Source organism: Schistocerca serialis, chromosome 7 (assembly GCF_023864345.2).
Source record: "Schistocerca serialis cubense isolate TAMUIC-IGC-003099 chromosome 7, iqSchSeri2.2, whole genome shotgun sequence".
Taxonomy (NCBI): domain Eukaryota; kingdom Metazoa; phylum Arthropoda; class Insecta; order Orthoptera; family Acrididae; genus Schistocerca; species Schistocerca serialis.
Genome location: NC_064644.1, coordinates 25,496,484 through 25,521,164, shown reverse-complemented (window position 1 = coordinate 25,521,164; position 24,681 = coordinate 25,496,484). Strand labels below are relative to the sequence as shown.

At 42.7% G+C, this 24,681-nt stretch overlaps 1 protein-coding gene across 1 annotated transcript in view; it reads right to left on the bottom strand.

Moving 5' to 3' along the window:
• The window catches only part of LOC126412597 (probable cytochrome P450 6a13), a 62,408-nt gene that overhangs the window by 24,345 nt on the left and 13,382 nt on the right, over positions 1-24,681 (bottom strand). Inside the window, exons 3-4 of the mRNA XM_050082260.1 lie at positions 21,410-21,760; positions 306-531 (exon numbers count right to left, since the gene is read on the bottom strand). Of these exons, the coding sequence (XP_049938217.1) occupies positions 306-531; positions 21,410-21,760 (577 nt within the window). The remainder of the gene's footprint in view (positions 1-305; positions 532-21,409; positions 21,761-24,681) is intronic.

Sequence of the window (24,681 nt, the reverse complement as noted above, 5' to 3'; positions counted from 1 at the left end):
TGTTCCTGATTGGAACAGTTTAGGGTATCGTGTTCAGATTTATGTTACATAGTGAAGTCTGTGGTGTAGAGTCAATAAGAATGAGTATGAGCTTGTAGTCTGTCTTACAGAATCCTCAACTACTAGTTCCCTCTCTTGTAATCGACTTTTACAACTGCAGCCTGAATTATGTGCAACTGGTAGACGGCCATAATCCCTGATAACTCAAGAATTTAAAGCAGAGTATTTCAATTAACCAATTTCGTAACAAAAAAAATCAACCTCCTGGAGGCAGAGCGACTTGTTGATGGCTTGTGCGTACTTACGGAAGTCGATGTCCGGGGAGTGAGCAGCTTTCTTGCCCTTGTCCGGACTGTCGTGGTCGGGGTCGACGTGACCCTTCTCCTGCAGCTGCAGCAGCAGGTTGACGAAGTCGTTTCTCTTCACGCTGTTCTTCTTGCGGTAGTCCACTGTCTCACGCACGACACCCATGAAGAAGCGCTCAGCCTCGGGACTCAGGAATTTTATGTGCAGGAGGTAACCAGTGCGCACCTGCAACACAACGTAAATTGTTATTGTGTCAGACTCTGAAGGAACGTTCACCAATTCCCCTGTAGGGCGCTCAGAACGACCCACAGAGGTGAGTCGATAAAGAATGAGACTCCTATTACTTTATCCACGATGGATACAGAATAACACGACTGTTTTACGAAATATCAGTGAAGAAGAAATTTTGCATTGAGCCACACTATTAACACATGAGCAGTCTGGCTCGTGATTAAGTGGCCTCTGTTTATGTAATATACAGAGAACCGATTTGCCGGTAGAAGCCTACAAAATTAGGGATATTACGAGTCATTAGACCTTGGTTAGTTATTTATGCAAAGTGTAAGACGTTTATTACAGAAACTTACTTAGTATTTGTTGTGAATTGTCAGGAGCCAATTCACGGGGTTTTGAGGAAGCCTAAAGGAACGCGTTTAAGCTCACGCAGGCTAGCGTGAGGTCTGGAACAGGTAAAGTAATTATACTACCAAGAAAAGTACGTAGCTTCTGAAATACTTAACTTTAATCCATAATTGGTGAACATCGGTCTGACGGTACATGCATCACAAGATAAATAGCAAATGATAATGTCGCCGTGCTAGGTCGTAGCAAATGACGTAGCTGAAGGCTATGCTAACTATCGTCTCGGCAAATGAGAGCGTAATTTGTCAGTGAACCATCTCTAGCAAAGTCGGCTGTACAACTGGGGCGAGTGCTAGGAAGTCTCTCTAGAGATGCCGTGTGGCGGTGCTCGGTCTGCAATCACTGATAGTGGCGACACGCGGGTCCGACGTATACTAACGGACCGCGGCCGATTTAAAGGCTACCACCTAGCAAGTATGGTGTCTGGCGGTGACACCACAGTATTGGTCTATAAGATGTCAAGACTGTTAAGAAAAACACTACATTCGTATTTCTACGTGACAATTCATATCAGCTAGTTCATTTGTTTAAGAAATACGACAGAACTGTGTCCTTTACCACCAAATAACGTCGCCAAGTATATCTTTGTACATAATAAGAAAGCCACCACTGCCAAATTTCTCAGATCTGGTATACATAAAACATAAAGTGTATCCTAGTTTTTATACAGAACAGACCTCAAGGGCATTTAAGACCAGCTTGCTCAACAGAGACTGTGGGTATTCATATACAACTTTTGCAGAACATCTGAAAATCGAGAAAGAGCTTCTTCTTCCTCCATCCTTGCTTGGTTCGAAAATTTTGCCTATTGGTGTCAAGGGCTATAAAGTGAACCTTGCAGGAGAATATTAAACATATAAATATTCCTACCTAAATCAAAAGGATTTGTTGAATGAACAGTTTGCACTGAAAAACAGACACTATTTTAATTGTATAGCATCTCTTATCTCTTATAAAATGCGAAACTTTTCCCTTTCCTTTTATACATTAGAACGACATACCTTGTTATATCTTTTTGTATATGCATATTTCTGCTGCATCAACAGCTTGACATATACATAGATGTGATTCATTTACTGTAAATTATCGATCTGTCAGTCTGTGTTCACGATAATCACTTACAGTACTATAATTTTGGACGTGTTAGAGAAGAAGATCTGATAAAAACATCTGATAAACCAGTACTCAATGAGCCCTTGAAATACACTTCTTGTTCTTTACACAAAATAAATGGCCAAGGGCTAATGATTTATGATACGCCCAATTTGGTAGGCTTCTAAAGATGACAAAATAAACTGCTGAGACGGGTAAAGCGAAATAAAAATATATATGCGACTGACGACTGCATTTTATTTTCAAATATTTATTAAAGATGCTGAAAAAATACATCTATGAATTAAATAATAAAAATTATATGTCTATGTACAAGGAATTCTCGGGACTAGAACTAAAACCAACTTATATCGTTACAAAAACAGTATGAACGATTGCTGTTTCCTTCCTCTAATGTTTCTTTTCTGTCGAAATGCTCCTGAGCAGTAACAAAACATTTACGTTAAATGCAGGTTGAATAATGATACCGGAAATCTGAGTAGTGAAGGAACGATGCGACGAAAGCCATGAACTGCTCATAATGAACAAGCGAGACTCTACTCCGATGAATTACATATCTTATGTAGAGTTTGAAATTCCCACTCATCGTATTTAGCCTTTTCAACTGCTACAACTACTAACACCACAGGAAAGAAAGCGAGAAGAATAACGACACGAGTAACAGAACACAGAAACATGCGATTATCAATTTCAACCAACTTTACCATCCTAGTTGGGAACGCTCGAAAGTAACTCATGTTAAAGAGCTTCCGTTCTCGAAAAAAGAAAGAAAAATAATCGGGGCTAGAAGTTGTGATATGTGATTCGCTTAGGACCAGATCAGTTCTCGGAACACTCGATAATAAGGGAGTTTGCTTTCTAAGTATCAGGCCCGAAACCTTACCGTTTCCGAGAAATCGATGAGTCAATGATTTGATACCTTTGCAAATACACCTGGGAGAAGAGCTTAGTTACGTAGAGAGTTGTGAAAGTTGAGCAAGCCGTGCGTTCGTGTCCCAGTCAACTTCCGTGTGAGTGGGTTTAGTCTGCACTTTTGTAAATACCATTTATTCTTTGTAGCTCGAGAAATAAAAATTTAAATTTTGGTTATGACACTAATTATAATGGCGTGAGACGAGGGCCTCCCGTCGGCTAGACCGCTCGCCTGGTGCAGGTCTTCCGATCTGACGCCACTTCGGCGACTTGCGCGTCGGTGGGGATGAAATGATGATGATTAGGACAACACCCAGTCCCTGTGCGGAGAGAAATCTACGACCCAGCCGGGAATCGAACCCGGGCCCTTAGGATTCACAGTCCATCGCGCTGACCACTTTTCTTTTTATAATTTGTATTTAACAAACTAAAAGTACATATATATTCACTATGCAAGAGTTCTTCAAGGTACCATTTACACATATACAAATGAGTGTTAGGTAAACAGATTATTAGAATAACATTAAATACAACAAAATATAACACATCCTGTTTTCTTTTTTTTAATAATTTGTATTGAACAAACTAAAAGTACATATACATTCACCATGCAAGAGTTCTTAAAGGTACCATTTAAACATATACAAATCACTGTTAGTTAAACAAAAAAAAAATTAAAAAGAAAAACATTAAATACAACAAAATAAAACATATTCTGTCTTCCTTTTTTTTATTTTTATTTTTATTCTTATTTTTTTATTTTTTATTTTTTTTTGGTCTATGCATGAGAACGTGGATAAGGGTATTGCATCATGTGACAGGTAGGCATGGTACACCCCAACTTTGAGGGGGATCAAGAAAGACGCTGCGGAGATAACCGGCAAAGATTTGCCGGTAAGACAGTTTTCGGGTGAGGGTGCTATGCGCGGTCACAACTTTGTACCAGAAGTCAACGACTGTATGCGGACCACTCTGAAAGAGGGGTATTCTAAAGCCTGTCCTCGAAACCAGATTAGGGCATGGTTAGGGCATGGTGCTTAGCAAGAGGGTAGTGAAATGTCTGGGGCAACAACAGGAAATCCGGGGTTACCGTCGTTGGCGGGGCACGGAGATAAAAGCCCACGATTCGTTGGATGAGGAGCCGTACGTTTTGTTTCAGGGGGCACGTAAGACGGTCCTCGTCGGTGTCTTCGAGCTGACAGTCAGGGTAGAGTGGGGAGGTGGCCAGCCCTATGCGATAAAGTCGACTATTAGTCGGGAATTTTCCATAGACTATAACATACCAGAGTGCAGTCACAGACGACGGTAAAAAAGGTGCATGCACACACCCCCAAACCGTGCGGCAGTTAATATCAGGATACTGTAGCACCATGGGGTCGCAAGGGTTGGACAGCATAAACAAACGATAATAATCTTTCGTACGAGGAGGACGGGTGACTGGAAGATCGGCCCGAACGTAGCTGAGTTCTATGAAACAATTGGCGACGTGGTACAATAATGGAGAAATAGGTGCCACATTGATCGGTGGATCGAGGGAAGCTGGTCGGAGGATATCTAAGAGACTGCGTGTTAAGGACGGGACCGGCCCCCGCCAGTGCCGCAACAGAGTGTGGACAAAGAGTGCAGAAGATCGTGCCCGCACGTTGACGAGTCCGAGGCCACCTTTTGCAGGAGGCAGTGTTAGAGTGTTGTAGCGGACTTTGAAAAGTGCCCCTGCTGACACGAAATATCCAAAGGCTGATTGGATGCGGCGGCCAAGGCGTAACGGCATTGGGAGGGTCTGGGCGACGTGTACCAGTTCAGGGGCGACATACATGTTGACATAGCACACACGTTGGAGTTGGTTTAAGTTACGGTGCACTCGACCGCGGACATGGTGCCGAATCAACTGCAAAAGCCGCCGGTAAGCCAGGGCCACTGTGCGGTGTGTGGAGCTCGTAAATTCGATACCCAAGTAACGAAGGGTGGCACTGACTGGGAGTGGGGTCGGCACCATAGCCGGGAGGCCGCGCCCAATGTGCATCATAGTCGATTTACAGACATTAAGAAAGCTACCAGAAAGACGTCCATACTGGTGGATCCATTGGATGGCGTCATTGAGTTCCGTGGAGGAGCAGGTGAGAAAGAGGAGATCGTCCGCATAAGCCCTACAGTGAAAGGTGTAGTCACGCAAAGTGAGGCCCTGCAGTCTAGAGGTAAGTCCAGTGATGAGGGGCTCAAGTGCAATGGCATATAGTAAAGTAGACATAGGGCATCCTTGACGCACAGAGCGGCGTATATGAATCGGTCCGACAAGCCTCCCATTGACTTGTACCATCGAGACCGCGGGAAGTAGTAGCCGGCGACCACTCAGCTACCGGGGGCGGACAGTTACGACACTGTAATCCTGTGGAAGATTGCAGTGGGCTTGAGAAGTCATATGAACAGAATGGATGGAATGGGTAGCGTCTTGAAAAGTAGTTGTAAGAAAAACATTGTCAAAAGTAGAAGAAGAGAAAAATAGGAAATGAGTATGTGTAATCTAATAAAATCAGGTAATACAGAAGGAATAAGATTAGGAAAAGAGATGCTGAAAGTAGTAGACCAGTTTCGGTATGTGGGAAGCAAAAGAAATGCTAGGAGCTGAGATAAAGGAAACGGTAAATTGTAAACTTCCAAAGCAAGAGGAGCTTTTATGAAAAACAAAAAGATGCCTAACATTGAATATAACTTAAAGTGATTCACAATCTTCAGTGAAAGTACTTGTTTGAAATGTAGAAAAATGGTCATAGGGCCAACATAGCAACTTGAAGGAGCGTTTAATGACCTGGTACGCCTTCTGGAACCGTCAAGTGTTGAAATACAAGTTTGGGGAAATGGACACTGGATAGTATCTATGTCTGGACAACATCTGGGAAATACATCCTGTGTCCAGAGATAATGCGACAGTTTTTTTGTTGCAGCCTCATACTGGTCTTGGAAAACCAGGAATTGCTTTGGCGGCAAAAGGAACGTATTCAAGAAGCGTTAGTCAGTGAAACGAAGCACAACGCGAAAAGGAACGTAAACTTAAGAAAGACTGAAAATGAGTTTATCAGCCCTCACTCACACGCAGCACAGGAGGACGAAGCTGCTGGTCGCCGTGTCACGACGTCGTGTCACAGCGTCCCACTCCGCTGTCACCTCGACCTCCACCTGCTGATGGTCCCCAGGGCAGAACACAGCTGCTGGTCATGACACAGTTGCTGCCCGTACCAGTCGCGTGTGACGCATTGCTTTTGTGCTCTTGCGGTTTGCAGGTCATGCTTTAAACAGTAGCTTCATAGTATAGTGGGTACGACAGAGGATGCGAAACTTAATCCACACTACTTGTAAAAATGAATGTACGTGCATACCTGTGTTTGTACGTTCCACATGACCTCCTAGACCACTACACAGATTTCAACGGAATTTGGGATGCATCTCATTTACTGTCTGTAAATCATCGTTATGGGGGTAAGAACCACCTACCTATCAACGTGGTTGGGGAGGGTTGTGAAAAAGCAGAGTAGCCTATGGCTATAAAAATTGATTTACATTTATATGTATGTATGTGTGTATGATCTCCATGTCTTCCTAAAACACTGGACGAATTTCAGCCAGACTTGGTACACATATCACTTACCGTCTGTAAAGAACCACTGTTAGGGTATAAACAACCCACCGGTCGAAGGTTAAAAAATGGTTCAAATGGCTCTGAGCACTATGGGACTCAACTGCTGTGGTCATCAGTCCCCTAGAACTTAGAACTACTTAAACCTAACTAACCTAAGGACATCACACACATCCATGCCCGAGGCAGGATTCGAACCTGCGACGGTAGCGGTCGTGCGGTTCCAGACTGTAGCGCCTTTAACCGCTCGGCCACTCCGGCCGGCTCCTGTAGAAGGGATGGTGGTGGAAATGCCCACGGCATGCGAATGGCCATAATTTAGTCATCCGGTGTTTGAGTATGACAGTACTTAGAGACTTTCAACAAACTTTACACAAACAAAAAATGAAAATAGTTTATGGCTTATTACACTCCGGCAGTTCATGTAGTAAAACTGTCGCACGAAGCATGACGTTTTAATTTATTACTTCTTTATTGCTATTTGTATTCGCGACACATTTTGCAGATGGTATTTACGTATATCACTGAACGCAACTGAAAAATTGTAAAATTCTACGACACGTAAACAATGATATTCATTAAAAACTGTTACATCTTGCCAGACATTTAACTTTATTACTTCGTTGCTACTAACACATATCGCATACGGTCGCTGGATGTACCTACTCAGCCGGCAGCGGTGGCCGAGCGGTTCTAGCCGCTTCAGTCCGGAACCGCGCTGCTGCTAAGGTCGCAAGTTCGAATCCTGTCTCAGGCATGGATGTGTGTGATGTCCTTAAGTTAGTTATGTTTAAGTTGCTCTAAGTTCTAGGGGACTGATGACCTCAGATGTTAAGTCCCACAGTGCTCAGAGCAATTCGAACTATTTTTGTACCTACTCAAATATATCACTGCGTGACACACAGCTTAAGAGATGTGAGGTTAAATACCGAAATGCATGAGAACGTGCCGCATCGTGTACAACATTTTAATTTTTGCCTTCTTTACTTCTAACTCAATTACTTTTCGCAGACAGCACGACTGGGTGTACCCGAAAAATTATATCGCTGTAGAGCACATAGTTTAGGAGATACGATGTCATAAACATAGAGGTGAGCGGTAATGAAATTCCAGGGCGAAATTCGTTTGAAATATGTTAAATACTTGCGAAATATATTTTCATGTGCTTACGTGGGCAAAGCCAAGGGTAAAAATGTCTCCTGAAACCCTGAAACGATTTCAAGCAAAGATTAGTTACAGTCTGGAAAGAAATAATGTAGGGGTAAACCATGTAGCTATTATTGCGATAAGCGTGACAGCGTGAAGAGAGAAAGGATGAGGAGGAGATGGACAGATAGCGTGAGGGGAAGAGGAGATGGGCGAGGATAACAGGGAGCAGGAGATGGACAGACAGAGTAGATACTGTAGCTTGCCAAGTCAGTCAGCCGGTGCTTACACCTCTCTGTGTGTGGAGTGGCCTTAATATCTCTTACTACTGAATTAATTGTCTTCGTTCCCTTAAGAAGTGTATTTCCGTAATGTTGACAGTGTTTTTGACAAGTACATTGTGATGACATTCCTGTTTTTCATCACAATCCACAAATTATTAGTTTGTAGCAACGATACCGCCATGCTTGTACGAGGGGCGTTCAATAAGTAATCCAATACCTTGTTGATCTCACCAATTTCAGGTTTTTAAAAAAAGCGGGGGCGCGCCAAAGCAGAATATTCTCGCTTTAGCCGCTATAGTTTCATGAAGTTCTGATAGGTGGCAACGCTGTAGGTAGCCTTCAAAGTTGCGACTGTAACAGAGGTGCTTTCCAAACAGAGAGCTGTCACTGAGTGTTTTTTTTGGGGGGGGGGGGGGGTGAATCCTAGTAGTGAACAAAAGCACTTCGAGTCGTCGGGTGAGGCGTCTGTCATCATCGCAACATAGTCGTGCAAACATATCCGGCCGCAGACAGCTGTGTTAAGAACAAACATCTTCAGCGTATTCGTCGCAAAAAAGAAAAAAAAAAGAAATGCAAACGAACTTGTCCTTCTCTATGACAATGCAGGGCCTCACACGGGACTACGCACTCGAGAGGCGCTTACGAAACTTCACTGGTGTGTTCTTCGTCATTCACCTAACAACCCGGATCTTCCGGCTTCCATCTGTCTGGCCCAAAGGAGGATGCACTCCGCGGGATGCAGGGATGCACTACGTGGATGAAGAGGAGGGGATTAGTGTTTAATGTCCCGTCGACAACGAGGACACCGGCCGGAGTCGCCGAGCGGTTCTAGGCGCTACAGTCTGGAACTCCGCGACCGCTACGGTCGCAGGTTCGAATCCTGCCTCGGGCATGGATGTGCGTGATGTCCTTAGGTTACTAAGGTTTATGTAGCTCTAAGTTCTAGGGGACTGATGACCTCAGAAGTTAAGTCCCATTTGAACAACGAGGATGGAGCACCGGCTCGGATTAAGGATGGATTGGGAAGGTAACCTGCCGTATCCTTTCAAAGGTACCATCCTGGCATGTGCCTGAAACGATTTATAGAAATCAGGAGAACCTAAATCAGGATGGCTGGTGACGGATTTGGAACCGTCGTCCTCCCGAAGGCGAGTCAAGTGTGCTAACCACTGCGCCACCTCGCTCGGTAAGTGATTAATGACGACGTTATAGATACAACACAATGTCGGCTCTGTCGGCGACCAGTAGTGCTACCATGTGGGCATATAGGCCCTCCCAGAAAAATGGCATAAGGCGTCGCACTAAACGGAGGTTACGAAGAAAAATGGTGCTGTAGCCGAAAGAGTGGGGATTTATATGGTGTATTGGTATGTAAATAAAACCAATACGCTTTCAGAAAAAAAAAATGTTGCATTACTAATTGAACCCCCCTCGTAATAGAGCAAGGTGGAAATGTTCTACTTCTTTTTGTACTATTCCTAATAACAATATACTTTTTATTGCTTTTACTTGATCCTGTTTTGTGGGAAAAAACATATATAACAACTGCACAAAACTGCGAAATGCTTATATAAGCCGGGATTCATAAACCTTTAGTATTCACGGATCAATTCTTCGATTACTGATGATGATAAGTGTAGAGTAAGTTCTCCTTTAATATAAATTGTATAAAGAAATATCCCTAATTTAAGATGTTTAACAACAGCGGTGGGATATAATTTCTAATGAAGAAACATGTTTGGTTGTAATTTATACAGCTCACTCAAAAGGTCTCATTCGCTTCTTATCAACAAACGTTTCACTTCTCGCAAAAATTCCATATTTTAAAAATTATTCATATTGAAAAGTCTCGTGTACCAGAATACTCGAATATTAAATAGTGGTTATTTCCGAAATTCAGTGCAATAGCTTTATAGCTCTGATTTTTATGATTCCAGAAATACACTCCTGGAAATTGAAATAAGAACACCGTGAATTCATTGTCCCAGGAAGGGGAAACTTTATTGACACATTCCTGGGGTCAGATACATCACATGATCACACTGACAGAACCAAAGGCACATAGACACAGGCAACAGAGCATGCACAATGTCGGTACTAGTACAGTGTATATCCACCTTTCGCAGCAATGCAGGCTGCTATTCTCCCATGGAGACGATCATAGAGATGCTGGATGTAGTCCTGTGGAACGGCTTGCCATGCCATTTCCACCTGGCGCCTCAGTTGGACCAGCGTTCGTGCTGGACGTGCAGACCGCATGAGACGACGCTTCATCCAGTCCCAAACATGCTCAATGGGGGACAGATCCGGAGATCTTGCTGGCCAGGGTAGTTGACTTACACCTTCCAGAGCACGTTGGGTGGCACGGGATACATGCGGACGTGCATTGTCCTGTTGGAACAGCAAGTTCCCTTTCCGGTCTAGGAATGGTAGAACGATGGGTTCGATGACGGTTTGGATGTACCGTGCACTATTCAGTGTCCCCTCGACGATCACCAGTGGTGTACGGCCAGTGTAGGAGATCGCTCCCCACACCATGATGCCGGGTGTTGGCCCTGTGTGCCTCGGTCGTATACAGTCCTGATTGTGGCGCTCACCTGCACGTCGCCAAACACGCATACGATCATCATTGGCACCATGGCAGAAGCGACTCTCATCGCTGAAGACGACACGTCTCCATTCGTCCCTCCTTTCACGCCTGTCGCGACACCACTGGAGGCGGGCTGCACGATGTTGGGGCGTGAGCGGAAGACGGCCTAACGGTGTGCGGGACCGTAGCCAGCTTCATGGAGACGGTTGCGAATGGTCCTCGCCGATACCCCAGGAGCAACAGTGTCCCTAATTTGCTGGGAAGTGGCGGTGCGGTCCCCTACGGCACTGCGTAGGATCCTACGGTCTTGGCGTGCATCCGTGCGTCGCTGCCGTCCGGTCCCAGGTCGACGGGCACGTGCACCTTCCGCCGACCACTGGCGACAACATCGATGTACTGTGGAGACCTCACGCCCCACGTGTTGAGCAATTCGGCGGTACTTCCACCCGGCCTCCCGCATGGCCACTATACGCCCTCGCTCAAAGTCCGTCAACTGCACATACGGTTCACGTCCACACTGTCGCGGCATGCTACCAGTGTTAAAGACTGCGATGGAGCTCCGTATGCCATGGCAAACTGGCTGACACTGACGGCGGCGGTGCACAAATGCTGCGCAGCTAGCGCCATTCGACGGCCAACACCGCGGTTCCTGGTGTGTCCGCTGTGCCGTGCGTGTGATCATTGCTTGTACAGCCCTCTCGCAGTGTCCGGAGCAAGTATGGTGGGTCTGACACACCGGTGTCAATGTGTTCTTTTTTCCATTTCCAGGAGTATATCTACTTCCACAATGAGAAGTGATTCTTAAGCGGTTTTGTACGAGCAAGCTTATTTTGTTGCCTAGGTAGTAGAATCCCTTAACTTCATCTACTTCGTGACAATCAATCCTGATGTTAAGTTTCTCGTTGTTCCCATTTCTCCTATTTCTCATTACTTTCGTCTTTCTTCGATTTACTGTTAGTGTGGTGTCGCCGCCAGACACCACACTAGCTAGGTGGTAGCCTTTAAATCGGCCGCGGTCCGTTAGTATACGTCGGACCCGCGTGTCGCCACTATCAGAGATTGCAGACCGGGCGCCGCCACACGGCAGGTATAGAGAGACTTCCTAGCACTCGCTCCAGTTGTACAGCCGACTTTGCTAGCGATGGTTCACTGACAAAATACGCTCTCATTTGCCGAGACGATAGTTAGCATAGCCTTCAGCTACGTCATTTGCTACGACCTAGCAAGGCGCCATGTTCAGTTATTATTGATATTGTAAATAATGTACAGACAAGAGCTACGTTCAACATTAATGGATTAAAGTTAAGTATTCCCCCATCTGCGTCCGTTTTTCTAAGTTCTAATTTCCTTGTCCTGTTCCAGACCTCACGCCAGCCTGTGTGAGCTTAAACGCGTGCCTTTCGGCTTCCTCTATTCATACGGGTTGGCTCTCTTGCCAATCCACAACAGTTAGTCCATATTTTGTACTCTTTAGAATGTTCATTTCATTCAGTAGATCATGTAATACTTCTTCGATTTCACTCATGATGGCAATGTCATCAGCGAAATGTATCATTCATATCCTTTCACCTTGATTTGTAATTCCACTGCTGAACCTTTCTTTTATTTCCATCACTGCTTCTTTGACGTACATATTGAACCGTAGGGGCGGGAGACTACATCCCTGTCTCACGCCCTTTACAAACCAAGCACTTAGTTCTTGGTTGTTTACTCTTACTATTCCCTAAACGCTCTTGTACAGAGTGCGTATTACCCGTCTCTACCTATGGGTTACCCCTATTTAAGAATGGCGAAGAAAATTGAGGATGTGTTAGATAACGATCAGTTGGGCTTTAGGAAAGGTGAAGGGACCAGAGAGGCAATTCTGACGTTACGGTTGATAATGGAAGCAAGACTAAAAAAAAATCAAGACACGTCCATAGGATTTGTTGACCTGGAAAAAGCGTTCGTCAGTGTAAAATGGTGCAAGATGTTCAAACTTAACAGTGTGTTATCTGCTGTCTGGGACACTCGCTATGCGCTCGTATGAAAGAGCTAAGTTTCTTGCAACATGCGTTACGAGCAAGAAAATATCCCTGTCTCGTTTCCTTCCTCGTTTCCTTTCGCTCTCTGTCACAGTGTCCTTTTTGCTGAATGCATAGCCTTACTCGGCAGAAAGTGTCATCAACCTGACCCACTTGCGAGATACTGACTTGCTTCCTACTTCCCCTTCTGTCTCTGGCATGACTTGAATTAGTGTGCGGCTATGTAGGTGCGACTTCGTAAAATTTTTCTGAAACATACCACCCCTTACTATTCTGTCCCGTAAAATACCGGACAAAACCGTTTCACTGAGGGAGGGGAGGTGGAATCAGTCCGTCATTCAATTTATTTATACGTCGTTAGACATTCTCTCGTCTGCCTCTGTCTCAATTCTTCCAGTGTCCATCACATCTGGAAGCGTCTAAGGTTACAGATCTGGCTAGCAGTGCTGGTTCTTTTCATTCCCAAGTCTCCTGCTATAATCTGATTTTGTTACAATTATTTAAATGAAGAACAAAACTCTGTAGCTGTTAAGTTATAGTCTTTTCACATTCATTGACTCGAGTACTATAGCTACAATCAGATTGTATTCCCCAATGTAGTCAGTACATATATCACAGATCATCATTTACCATACGAATGTTCAGGCATTGACAAAAACGCACATTTACTGTGCACTTATATTGCCAAGTTCTGATTAATAAACAACATGAAGCTGACGTTGATTACATGGTCATTGCACATAGTAGATATTCAATTTGTGTAGCTATTTCAATACAGTAACTGTACACGCAAATGGTTGGACACGAAATTTGATACTGACTGAATGATGGTGACGACACAGATGTTATCTATCGACTCACATAAAGTAACTGCACATTTTGATAACTGTCCCAGGGCTGAATTACAAAGGCATAGAGACGGTAAGAATTTGGCTGTTTTTGAAGCTGATTGACTCAAGGGCTGCCTACATAACTGCTTGCTCGTACAAAACTGCTTAAGAATCAAAATTTGGTTTTACGTACACATACATTGTTAGCATAAGCGAGAGGAAAATCACACAACGCAAGGATTCACAGAGCTCACCGAAACTTGCTAAGCAGTATCTTTTTTTTTTTTATCGAATTACAGGAAACTAACTCGTTCTCATTGTGGAAGTAGATATATCTGGAATCAGAAAAATCAGAGCTAGAAAGATACTGCGCTCAATTTTGGAATTAACCACTATTTAATATTCGAATATTCGGAAACACGATACTTTTCAATATTAATAAGCGAGGAGGATATCAAAAGCAAACTAACAGTGGCCAAAGGGGCATTCCTGGCCAATAGAAGTGTACTAGTATCAAACGTAGGCTTTAACTTGTGGAACAAATTTCTGAGAACGTACGTTCGGAGGACAACATTGTATGGTAGCGAAACGTGGTCTATGGGACAACCGGAACAGAAGAGAATCGAAGCATTTGAGATGTGGTGCTACAGACGAATGTTGGAAACGAGGAGGACTGATAAGGTAAGGAATGCGGAGGTTCTGTGCAGAATCTGAGAGTAAAGGAATATGTGGAAAACACTGATAAGGAGAAGGGACAGGACGATAGGACACCTGTTATGACGTCATACAACGACTTCCATGGTGCTAGAGGGAGATGCAGAGGCAAAAATTGTAGAGGAACACAGAGATTGGAATAAGTGCAGCAAATAATTGAAGACGCAGGTTGCAAGTGCTACTCGGTGATAAAGTGGTTGGCACAGGAGAGGAATTCATGGCGGGCCGTATCAAACCAGTCACAAGACTGATGACTCAAAAAGAAAAAAAGAAAAAAAAAAGAAAGTCAGAATAAGGAGGGCACATTCGGTCTCTAAGAATAGAGCATAGCCTCACTTTCTCGCCCTAGCTCCATTTAAACACTCCAGCTCTCGCCATGAGTTGATCAGTGGGATCGTCGCCATTTACAGTAATAGCACTCGATTGTATGATTCTGATACTGTTGTGGATTTATATCCTAGATGTTCCAGTACAGTCTATGAAGCAGCCGAACATGATGGCCTTTACTTGATGAACTTCATGCTGCTCGCCGCCTACCATCTACTCATCTACTGACGGAGGAACTGACTGTCTTCCGGCAACACCACATTGTAGAGTGCTTCCAGTACCAGACTTGAGCTTGGAATCCAGCAACAGGGCCTTTTGCGGCTCACATTCATGTTGAAAACTCAGGCGCCTTCGGGTGCTGAAACGAACCTTGGGTAGGGAGGACATCAACCGACCACATGACTGTCGACACCAGTTACATTGCTGATGGATCATCAACACTTATCGTAGAATTCGGAGTGGGATCATGGACACTCCAGCAGTCAGCCCGCAATGGTTGCGCTAGCTTGCCGGCTGTTGGCCGCGGCGCCAGATTCGCTGACATCTTCTCCTGGGCGCTCAACCTTTGTGCTGACTCGACGAACGTTACATTTTTATATTATACTACACTAATACTTGTTCCATAGATAATGAATACGACATTCCATAATGATGTGCAATTTGACAGTTTAACCTAAGCTTTTATTAGACATTGTTTTTTTCATCTGTTAAGTAGAAGGAGTTGTCATTCAAAAATTCTTTTAATTCGTTTTTAAATGTTGCTTGTCTCCCTGTCAGATTTGTAAATCTATTTGGCAAATGAACGAAGGGTTTTGTAGTAGCATAATTCACCCCTTTCAGTGCCCAACTCAGATTTAACCCGCAACAGTGAAGAAATTTCTTTCCTCTAATATTGTAGTTATACTCTTCGCTATTATTTTTGAGTTGGGACTGGTTATTAATAACAATTTTCATAAGTGAATATGTGTATTGCGAAGGCACTGTGAATACCCCGAGTTCCTTAAATAAGAATCTGCAAGGTGACCTCCAGCTATTATTCCGATTACGTGCTCTTGTGCAATCAATACATTTCTCTTAATGATGAATTACACCAAAATACCATGCCATATGAAAGCAGTGAATGAAAACAGGCATAGTAGATTAACTTGCTGATATTTTTAATCACTAAAATTTGCAATAACCCTAATAGCATAAATAACTGAACGTAACCGTTTCAGTAGATCATCAATGCATTTCTTCCAATTCAATTTCTCATAAGTGCACACACCTAGAAGTTTTGAATATTTTGCCGTAGCAACAGACTTCTATTCATTGTCTATATTTATCAATGGTGTTATAACATTTACTGTACAGAATTACATGAACGGTGCTTTCTCAAAATTTGATGAGAGTCCATTTGCAGAGAACCACTCTATAATTTTCTGAAAGACATTATCTACAATTTCCTCGCCTGATTCTTGTTTGAGGGTTGTGATTACTATACTTGTACAATTAGCAAAAGGAACTAGCTTTGCATCTTCGTGAATATAGAGTGGAAAATCAATAATGCATATCAAGAGCAATAAGGGACCCAAGATTGAACCTGGGGTACGCCGTTCATGATACATCCCAAGTTAGAGGACTCTACTGATTTTTGGAGGCTACCTCTACTGTTACTTTCAACCTTATGCATCCTTCCAGTTGAATATGAATTAAATCATTATTGCACTGTCCCACTCAAACCACAATATTTCAGCTTAACTAGAAGAATTTCATGATTCACTCCATCAAATGCCTTAGAGAGAACACAAAATATCCCAATAGGTGATGTTCCATCATTCAGAGCATTTAATATTTGATCAGTGAAATTAGATATATTACTTTCTATTGACGAGTCTTTCTGTAAATCAAATTGATATTTTGTTAGTACTATATGTGAAGCTTAATTTATCTGCAACTTCTGTTACCAGTCCCTTACCCATTTCTTGTTTTGTGTTTAATCTAACATAATACAATGCGTTTCGAACATGTTCTGCTCATCTTCAGGCGTTTATACATACATACAGAGACATGTTACTTAAAAATAAATGTCTTAAACTAGATTAACCTAGAACTCTTTGTCTATTCTTTGTTAATGTAGTGACTGGTGTGTCATTGGTGGGGGGGGGGGGAGTGAGGGGGACAGTGGATGCCCATAAATCCATGTCAGTGATGTTTTCTGCTGGTTTTTTTCCCTTGTGGTTTACTATGTATTATATAACGACCTGTACAGGATGCAGATACTTTTGCATCAGTTTTGTGTTCTGAAAACAGCGTGAAAGGCTTTTATATGACGATTTCGTCACCTTGCAGCTTCACTTGCATCAATGGTGTAATGGCAGAGTTGTTGAGTAACATTTCACAATAGCGGATAGTATTTTGTCACTGATTTGCGACGTAATTCACTGTACAAATTGCTTCTACATACATGTAGACATTAAGCCCGTAACACAAGAAGGCGGACTTGTAGCATTTGTGTCAGTATCGATCATCAAGGTCTTGCATTGATATTCTGGTGGATTTGTAGTTATTATTTACACTGACACATCTTGAATCTATTTAGTTAAAAGTGACTTAAGACTACTGAAGAATTTTGAGTTTTTGAATTCGGATATCTCATTAACAATGTTATCTCCATGCTTTGTATTATGTCTGAAAATTTCAATTTCTTCCATGATATCCAATCCTTTACTTTTTCCTATTTTGTGTAAAATTTCGAGGTTATGTTCGATTATCAAAGATTAGCCTGTGTTTTTTATGTGAGTTGCTACTGCTCATTTGTTAGATTTATCAAGTCTGTAGCAGTCTAAATGTCCTTTGAATCAAGTTCTGTAATTTCTGCTTGTTTGGCCGGTATAATATGTATTACATTGGTTGCATTTAATTTTGTAAATGACAGATGCATCAAGACTTGTATCTGGTGGTTTTACATTGTGAATAAGTTTCCTACTTCGGTTGTTGTTGGCACTGAAGCTGATTTTTACTTTTGTGTTTTTGAATAATCTTGCTAATTTGTGGGATGTTATTCCAAGATATGGTATTTTTACATATTTAACTTCTGAGGCACTGTCAGTTGTGAGTGTAGTTTGATGTTGTTTGTCCAGTTTATTTCCTGTCTGTGTTGGCATGGTATTAATTAGAGAAGAACATATCCATTGTTATTTCGGTATATCTTGTGGTTTCCATTTCCTGTTGGAGTTCTGTATTGTGAAGTGGAAATTTGTGTGCTCTGTACAGCATTGATCTATAAGCAGCTTTTTGAGGGAGAAGAGATGTGTAGAGGAATTTGGTTAAGTGGTGTCAGTGCCAGTAGGATTTCTGTAAACATTGAAAGGTACCTTTTGGTTCTGTTTTGTTATTTTTAAGTCAAGAAAAGGTATGGTGTTGTTGTCTTCCTGTTCTAGGGTGAATTGAATATATTATGTAGGCTACTGAATTTGTTAAAAAGGCTGTCTTCGTATTTCAAAGGGTGACCTGTGTCTTTTATGTGAATTGCGACAGTTGATTTGTTACGTTTACCAAGTCTCTAGCAGTCTAAATGTTCTTTGAATCGAGTTGTGAAATTTCTGCGTGTTTGCCCGATATAATATTTATTACATTGGCTCCAGGTAATTTTTTAAATGCCAGCTGCATCAAGAATTGTATCTGGTGGTTTTATATTGTGAGTAAGCTTCCCACTTAGGTTGTTTTTGGTGCTGAAGCTAATTTTTACTTCTGTCTTTTCGAAAAGTATTGCTAATGACGTCGGAAATCAGTGACAAAATACAATGTGCAGTAGTGTAAAATTACTCAACAGCTCCTCCATCACACCGGTGATGCAAGTGAAGCTGCAAGGTGATGAAGTCGTAAGTGATTAACTGTCATGAAAAAGCCTTTCACGCTATTTTCGCAACACACAACTGATGAAAAACTGTCTACATTCTATGGCTGTGATATAATACATAGTCAACCCCAAGGGAAAAGAACCAGCAGAAGATATCACTGACATCGACTTCTGGCTATCCAATGCCTCCCTCCCCCCAAATGCCACACCAGCCACTACAATAACAAAGAATGGACAAAGAGTTCGAGCTTAATCTAGATTAAGACGGTTTATTTTTAAGTAACATTTCTCTATATGTACGTATAAACGCCTGAAGATGAGCAGAATGTGTTCGAAACGCGTTGTCTTATGTTAGATTAAATATGAAACAAAAAATTAAAAAGTGACTAGTAGCAGAAACAGTAAATAAATAATTATTAAATACAGTCAGGGTTCATAAACGTAGCCATTATGGCCGAAAGTAAGCTACTCTTGAAAATACAATTTTGTAAGAATTTTGTAAGAAGCTGTCAGTTGTGAGATTGGGCGCTAGTTGTTAACATCAGACGTGAGATACACTGAAGCGCCAAACACAACTAGTGGAGGCATGCGTACTCAAATACATACATATGTAAAAAGGCGCTGCGGTCGGCCACGCCTATATAAGACAAAAAGTGTCTAGATCGGTTACTGCTGCTACAAAGGGAGGTTATCAAGGTGTAAGAGAGTTTAAATGTGGTGTTATAGTCGTCACAGGACCGATGGGACGCAGCATCTCCAAGGTAGCATCTCCGTACGACCATTTCGCGAGTGTACCGTGAATATAATAAGTCACGGCTGCAAAATACTAACGCGAATTCTTTACAAACGAATGGAAAAACTAGTAGAAACTGACCTCTGGGAAGATCAGTTAGGATTCCGTAGAAATATTGGAACACGTGAGGCAATACTGACCCTACGACTTATCTTAGAAGCTAAATTAAGAAAAGGTAAACCTACGTTTCTAGCATTTGTAGACTTTGAGAAAGTTTTCGACAATGTCGACTGGAATACTCTCTTTCAAATTCTGAAGGTGTCAGGGGTAAAATACAGGGAGCTAAAGGCTATTTACAGTTTGTACAGAAACCAGATGGCAGTTATAAGAGTCGAGGGTCATGAAAAGGGAGCAGAGGTTGGGAAGGGAGTGAGACAGAGTTGTAGCCTATCCCTGATGTTATTCAATCTGTACATTGAGCAGACAGTAAAGGAAACCAAAGAAAAATTCGGAGAAGGTATTAAAATCCATGGAGAAGAAATAAAAACTTTAAGTTTAGCCGATGACATTGTAATTCTGTCAGAGACAGCAAAGGACTTGGAAGAGCAGTTGAATGGAATGGACAGTGTCTAGAAAGGAGGATATAAGATGAACATCAACAAAAGCAAAACGAGGATAATGGAATGTAGTCGAATCAAATCGAGTGATGCTGAGGGAATTAGATTAGGAAATGAGACACTTAAAGTAGTAAAGGAGTTTTGCTATTTTGGGAGGAAAATAACTGATGATGGTCGAAGAAGAGAGGATATAAAATGTAGACTGGCAATGGCAAGGAAAGCGTTCCTGATGAAGGGAAATTTGTTAACATCGAGTATGGATTTAAGTGTCAGGAAGTCGTTTCTGAAAGTATTTGTATGAAGTGTAGCCATGTAGGTAAGTGAAACATGGACGATAAATAGTTTGGACAAGAAGGAGGAGGTATTGAATAGAATTGGGGAGAAGAGAAGTTTGTGGCACAACTTGACTAGAAGAAGGGATCGATTGGTAGGACATGTTCTGAGGCATCAAGGGATCACCAATTTAGTATTGGAGGGCAGCGTGGAGGGTAAAAATCGTAGAGGGAGACCAAGAGATGAATACACTAAGCAGATTCAGAAGGATGTAGGTTGCAGTAGGTACTGGGATATGAAGAAGCTTGCATTGGATAGAGTAGCATGGAGAGCTACATCAAACCAGTCTCAGGACTGAAGACCACAACAACAACAACAACAGCATCAAATCTCCGACATCGCTGCCAGGCCCGTCAACACCGACTTTGGACTGTTGATCACTGGAAACATGTTGCCTGATCTGACGAGTCTCGTTACAAATTGTATCGATCGGATGGACATGTACACGGGTATGATGACAACCTCATGAGTCCATGGACACTGTATGTCAGCAGGGGACTGTTCAAGCCGGTGGACGCTCTGTAACGGTATGGGGAATGTGCAGTTGGAGTGATATGAGACCCCTGATACGTCTAGATACGACTGCGTCAGGCGACACGTACGTCAGCATCCTGTCTGATCTCCAGCATCCATTCATGTCCATTGGGCATTGCGACGGACTTGGGCAATTCCAGCAGGGCAATGCAACACCCCGTACGTCCAGAATTGCTGCAGAGTGGCTCTTCTGAGATTAAACACATCCGCTAGCGGCCAAATTCGGCTAATATGAACTTTATTGAGCGTATCTCGGACACCTTGCAACTTGCTGTTCAGAAGAGATCTCCACCATCCAGTACTGTTACGAATTTGTGGACAGCCCTGCAGGATTCATGGTGCCAATTCCCTCCAGCACTACTTCAACATTAGTCGAGCCCATGCCACGTCTTGTAGGCGCACTTCTGGGTGCTCTCGGGAGCCCTACACAGTATTAGGCAGTTGCACTAATTTCTTTGGCGTTTCAGTGTAGAATGCTACGCGCAGCTGAATGTGAAACGGCCGATCCTAGTGTGGAAGAACGACCAGGTTTAAATATTATGGATAAGTAACTGGGCTCTAATTACATTTCACTACCCTCGAAGACACTACACAAGTTTCCCAACAGTTATCCCGAGTTGACGCAGAAGTGTCTCCGCTCGGTATGGAACCATGTTGCTGCTCACAGGTGAAGCACCTGCTTGTGATTAACAACGATAGGGGCTAGCAGAGAAAGGGGTGTAGTAAGCAGACTAAAATAAGATATTTCAATGTTTAGGACTTATATTAGGAAATATAAAACAGACTCGGTTGTTAGTAATGTTGATCTCATTAACGAGCATTTGTACGTTACCAGTACAAAATTGAAGAGTGTTCGTATGGGCGAGGTGAAGATGCTGCGCCCCATCTTCCGGAACTCGGACTCGGGATCGCGCAGTGAGTTGCACTGGATGCCGAAAGCGCAGGTGCCGATGACGTCGGTGGTGAACCTGGCGTTCCACTCCTTGATCTCGACCTCCTGGCGGCCCTCGGCGAGCGGCTGCAGCACGGCGACCATCTCGCGCGCGCACGCCTCCATCAGCGGGAACATGAGCCGCATCTTGCCCGAGGTGAACGTCGGCGTCAGTTTGGTGCGCAACGCTCGCCACCGCGGCCCGCTGAGGTTGAACAGGTGGGCGCTCAGCGGGTCGTGCTTCTCGTCCACCTGTTCACAACAAGCAAGCCGGCCCACCAATCAGCGCCCGAGTTCCTTCCACAATACCCGCCGAGTCCCACAACTTGCTCGACTCAGCAACGGTGGTAAACTACAGCCACACTCCTCATACTCTGAACATTGGTTTTAGTATCGGCTTACACAGGAATGCACAGGGTGGTCAGAAACAGTTTGAAAAGCTTCTAAGGACGTTGCAAAGGAGATTGTGCTCAGAAATAATTCCCAAGGAAAAAAAAAAGTCCATCCCCTGCACATTTTCCGAGTTCTTAGCCAATCAGGTTGTCGGGACCGAAAATTCAAGCAGCCTGTCAGACAGGGTCGCCAAACGTGCTCCTCAATCGGTTTCCCCAAACCGAACGAATGTAGCGTTTGCTCACCCAGCCTAAATTTATCACTTCAGAAAAAAGGCACATTTTAACTAGTAATGAACATTTCAAGAACTAAAAACTCAGGGACTAACACATGTTGGTCCGTTACCAATTGTTATCGCGTGCAATTAAAACTGATTCAGTGCTAAATAGCTCGGAAACCGTGCAGTGTATCGGATTTTTTTTCTTGACCCTACCGGGGGTATTCTCTCTTAAAACTTAAACGTCTTATAACTTTATATTAACGTTTTTTTCGTCAGAGGTACTATAAAATTATTTGTTTATCGTTCATTTAAGTTTTCATAATTTTTTACTTTGAAATTCTCGAATGTTGGTACTAGATTTACTATAGATGTAAAGTGTACTATATTGGACGTTGAAGTTCTTTGCACTGTATATGAGTACTGCATGTAAAATACTATGTAAATTGATTTATTACGTTAAATAATTTTCTGATGACATTTTGTATTCAAAAATATTTGTGTATATAAACTGTGTATATTTGTGTATATGAACTGTTCTACGGATCGAAGCGTGGAATGTCAGATCCCTTAATCGGGCAGGTAGGTTAGAAAATTTAAAAAGGGAAATGGATAGGTTAAAGTTAGATATAGTAGGAATTAGTGAAGTTCGGTGGCAGGAGGAACAAGACTTTTGGTCAGGCGAATACAGGGTTATAAATACAAAATCAAATATGGATAATGCAGGAGTAGGTTTAATAGTGAATAGAAAAATAGGAGTGCGGGTAAGCTACTACAAACAGCATAGTGAACGCATTATTGTGACCAAGATAGACGCGAAGCCCACGCCCACTACAGTAGTACAAGTTTATATGCCAACTAGCTCTGCAGATGACGAAGAAATTGAAGAAATGTATGATGAGATAAAAGAAATTACTCAGATAGTGAAGGGAGGCGAAAATTTAATAGTTATGGGTGACTGGAATTCGGTAATAGGAAAAGGGAGAGAAGGAAACGTAGTAGGTGAATATGGATTGGGGGGAAAAAATGAAAGAGGAAACCGCCTGGTAGAATTCTGCACAGAGCACAACTTAATCATAGCTAACACTTGGTTCAAGAATCATAATAGAAGGCTGTATACATGAAAGAAGCCTGGATATACTGACAGGTTTCAGATAGATTTTATAATGGTAAGACTGAGATTTAAGAACCAGGTTTTAAATTGTAATACATTTCCAGGGGCAGATGTGGACTCTGACCACAATCTATTAGTTATGGACTGTAGATTAAAACTGAAGAAACTGCAAAAAGGTGCTACTTTAAGGAGATGGGACCTGGATAAACTGACTAAACCAGAGGTTGTGCAGAGTTTCAGGGAGAACGTAAGGGATCAATTGACAGGAATGGGGGAAAGAAATACAGTAGAAGGTGTATGGATAGCTTTGAGGGATGAAGTAGTAAAGGCAGCAGAGGATATAGTAGGTAAAATGACGAGGGCTAGTAGAAATCCTTGGGTAACAGAAGAAATATTGAATTTAATTGATGAAAATGCAGTAAATGAAGCAGGCAAAAAGGAATACAAACGTCTCAAAAATGAGATCGATAGGAGGAGCAAAATGGCCACGCTGGGATGGCTAGAGGAGAAATGTAAGAATGGAGAGACATATCTCACCAGAGGTAATATAGATATTGCCTACAGGAAAATTAAAGAGACCTTTGTAGAAAAGAGAACCACTTGTATGACTATAAAGAGGTCAGATGGAAACCCCGTTATAACCAAAGAAGGGAAAGCAGGAAGGTGGAAGGAGTATATAGAGGTTCTATACAAGGGTGATGTACTTGAGGGCAATATTATGAAAATGAAAGAGGATGTACATGAAGATGAAATGGGAGATATGATACTGCGTGAAGAGTTTGACAGAGCACTGAAAGGCCTGAGTCGAAACAAGGCCCCCGGAGTAGACAACATTCCATTAGAACTACTGACAGCCTTGGGAGAGCCTGTCCTGACGCAACTGTACCATCCGGTGAGCAAAATGTATGAGACAGGCGAAATTCCCTCAGACTTCAAGAAGATTATAATAATTCCAATCCCAAAGAAAGCAGGTGTTGACAGATGTGAAAATTACCAAACTATCAGTTCTGTAAGTCACAGCTGCAAAATACTAACGTAAATTCTTTACAGACGAATGGAAAAACTGGTAGAAGCCGACATCGGGGAAGATCAGTTTGGATTCCGTAGAAATACTGGAACACGTGAGGCAATACTGACCCTACGGCTTATCTTAGAAGCTAGATTAATGAAAGGTAAACCTACGTTTCTAGCATTTGTAGAGAAAGCTTCTGACAACGTTGACTGGCATACTCTCTTTCAAATTCTGTAGGTGGCAGGGGTAAAATGCAGGGAGCGAAAGGCTATTTACAATTTGTACAGAAATCAGATAGCAGTTATCAGAGTCGAGGGACACGAAAGGGAAGCAGTGGTTGGGAAGGGAGTGAGACAGGTTTGTAGCCTCTCCCCGATGTTAGTCAGTCTGCATATTGAGCAAGCAGTGAAGGAAACAAAAGAAAAATTTGGAGTAGG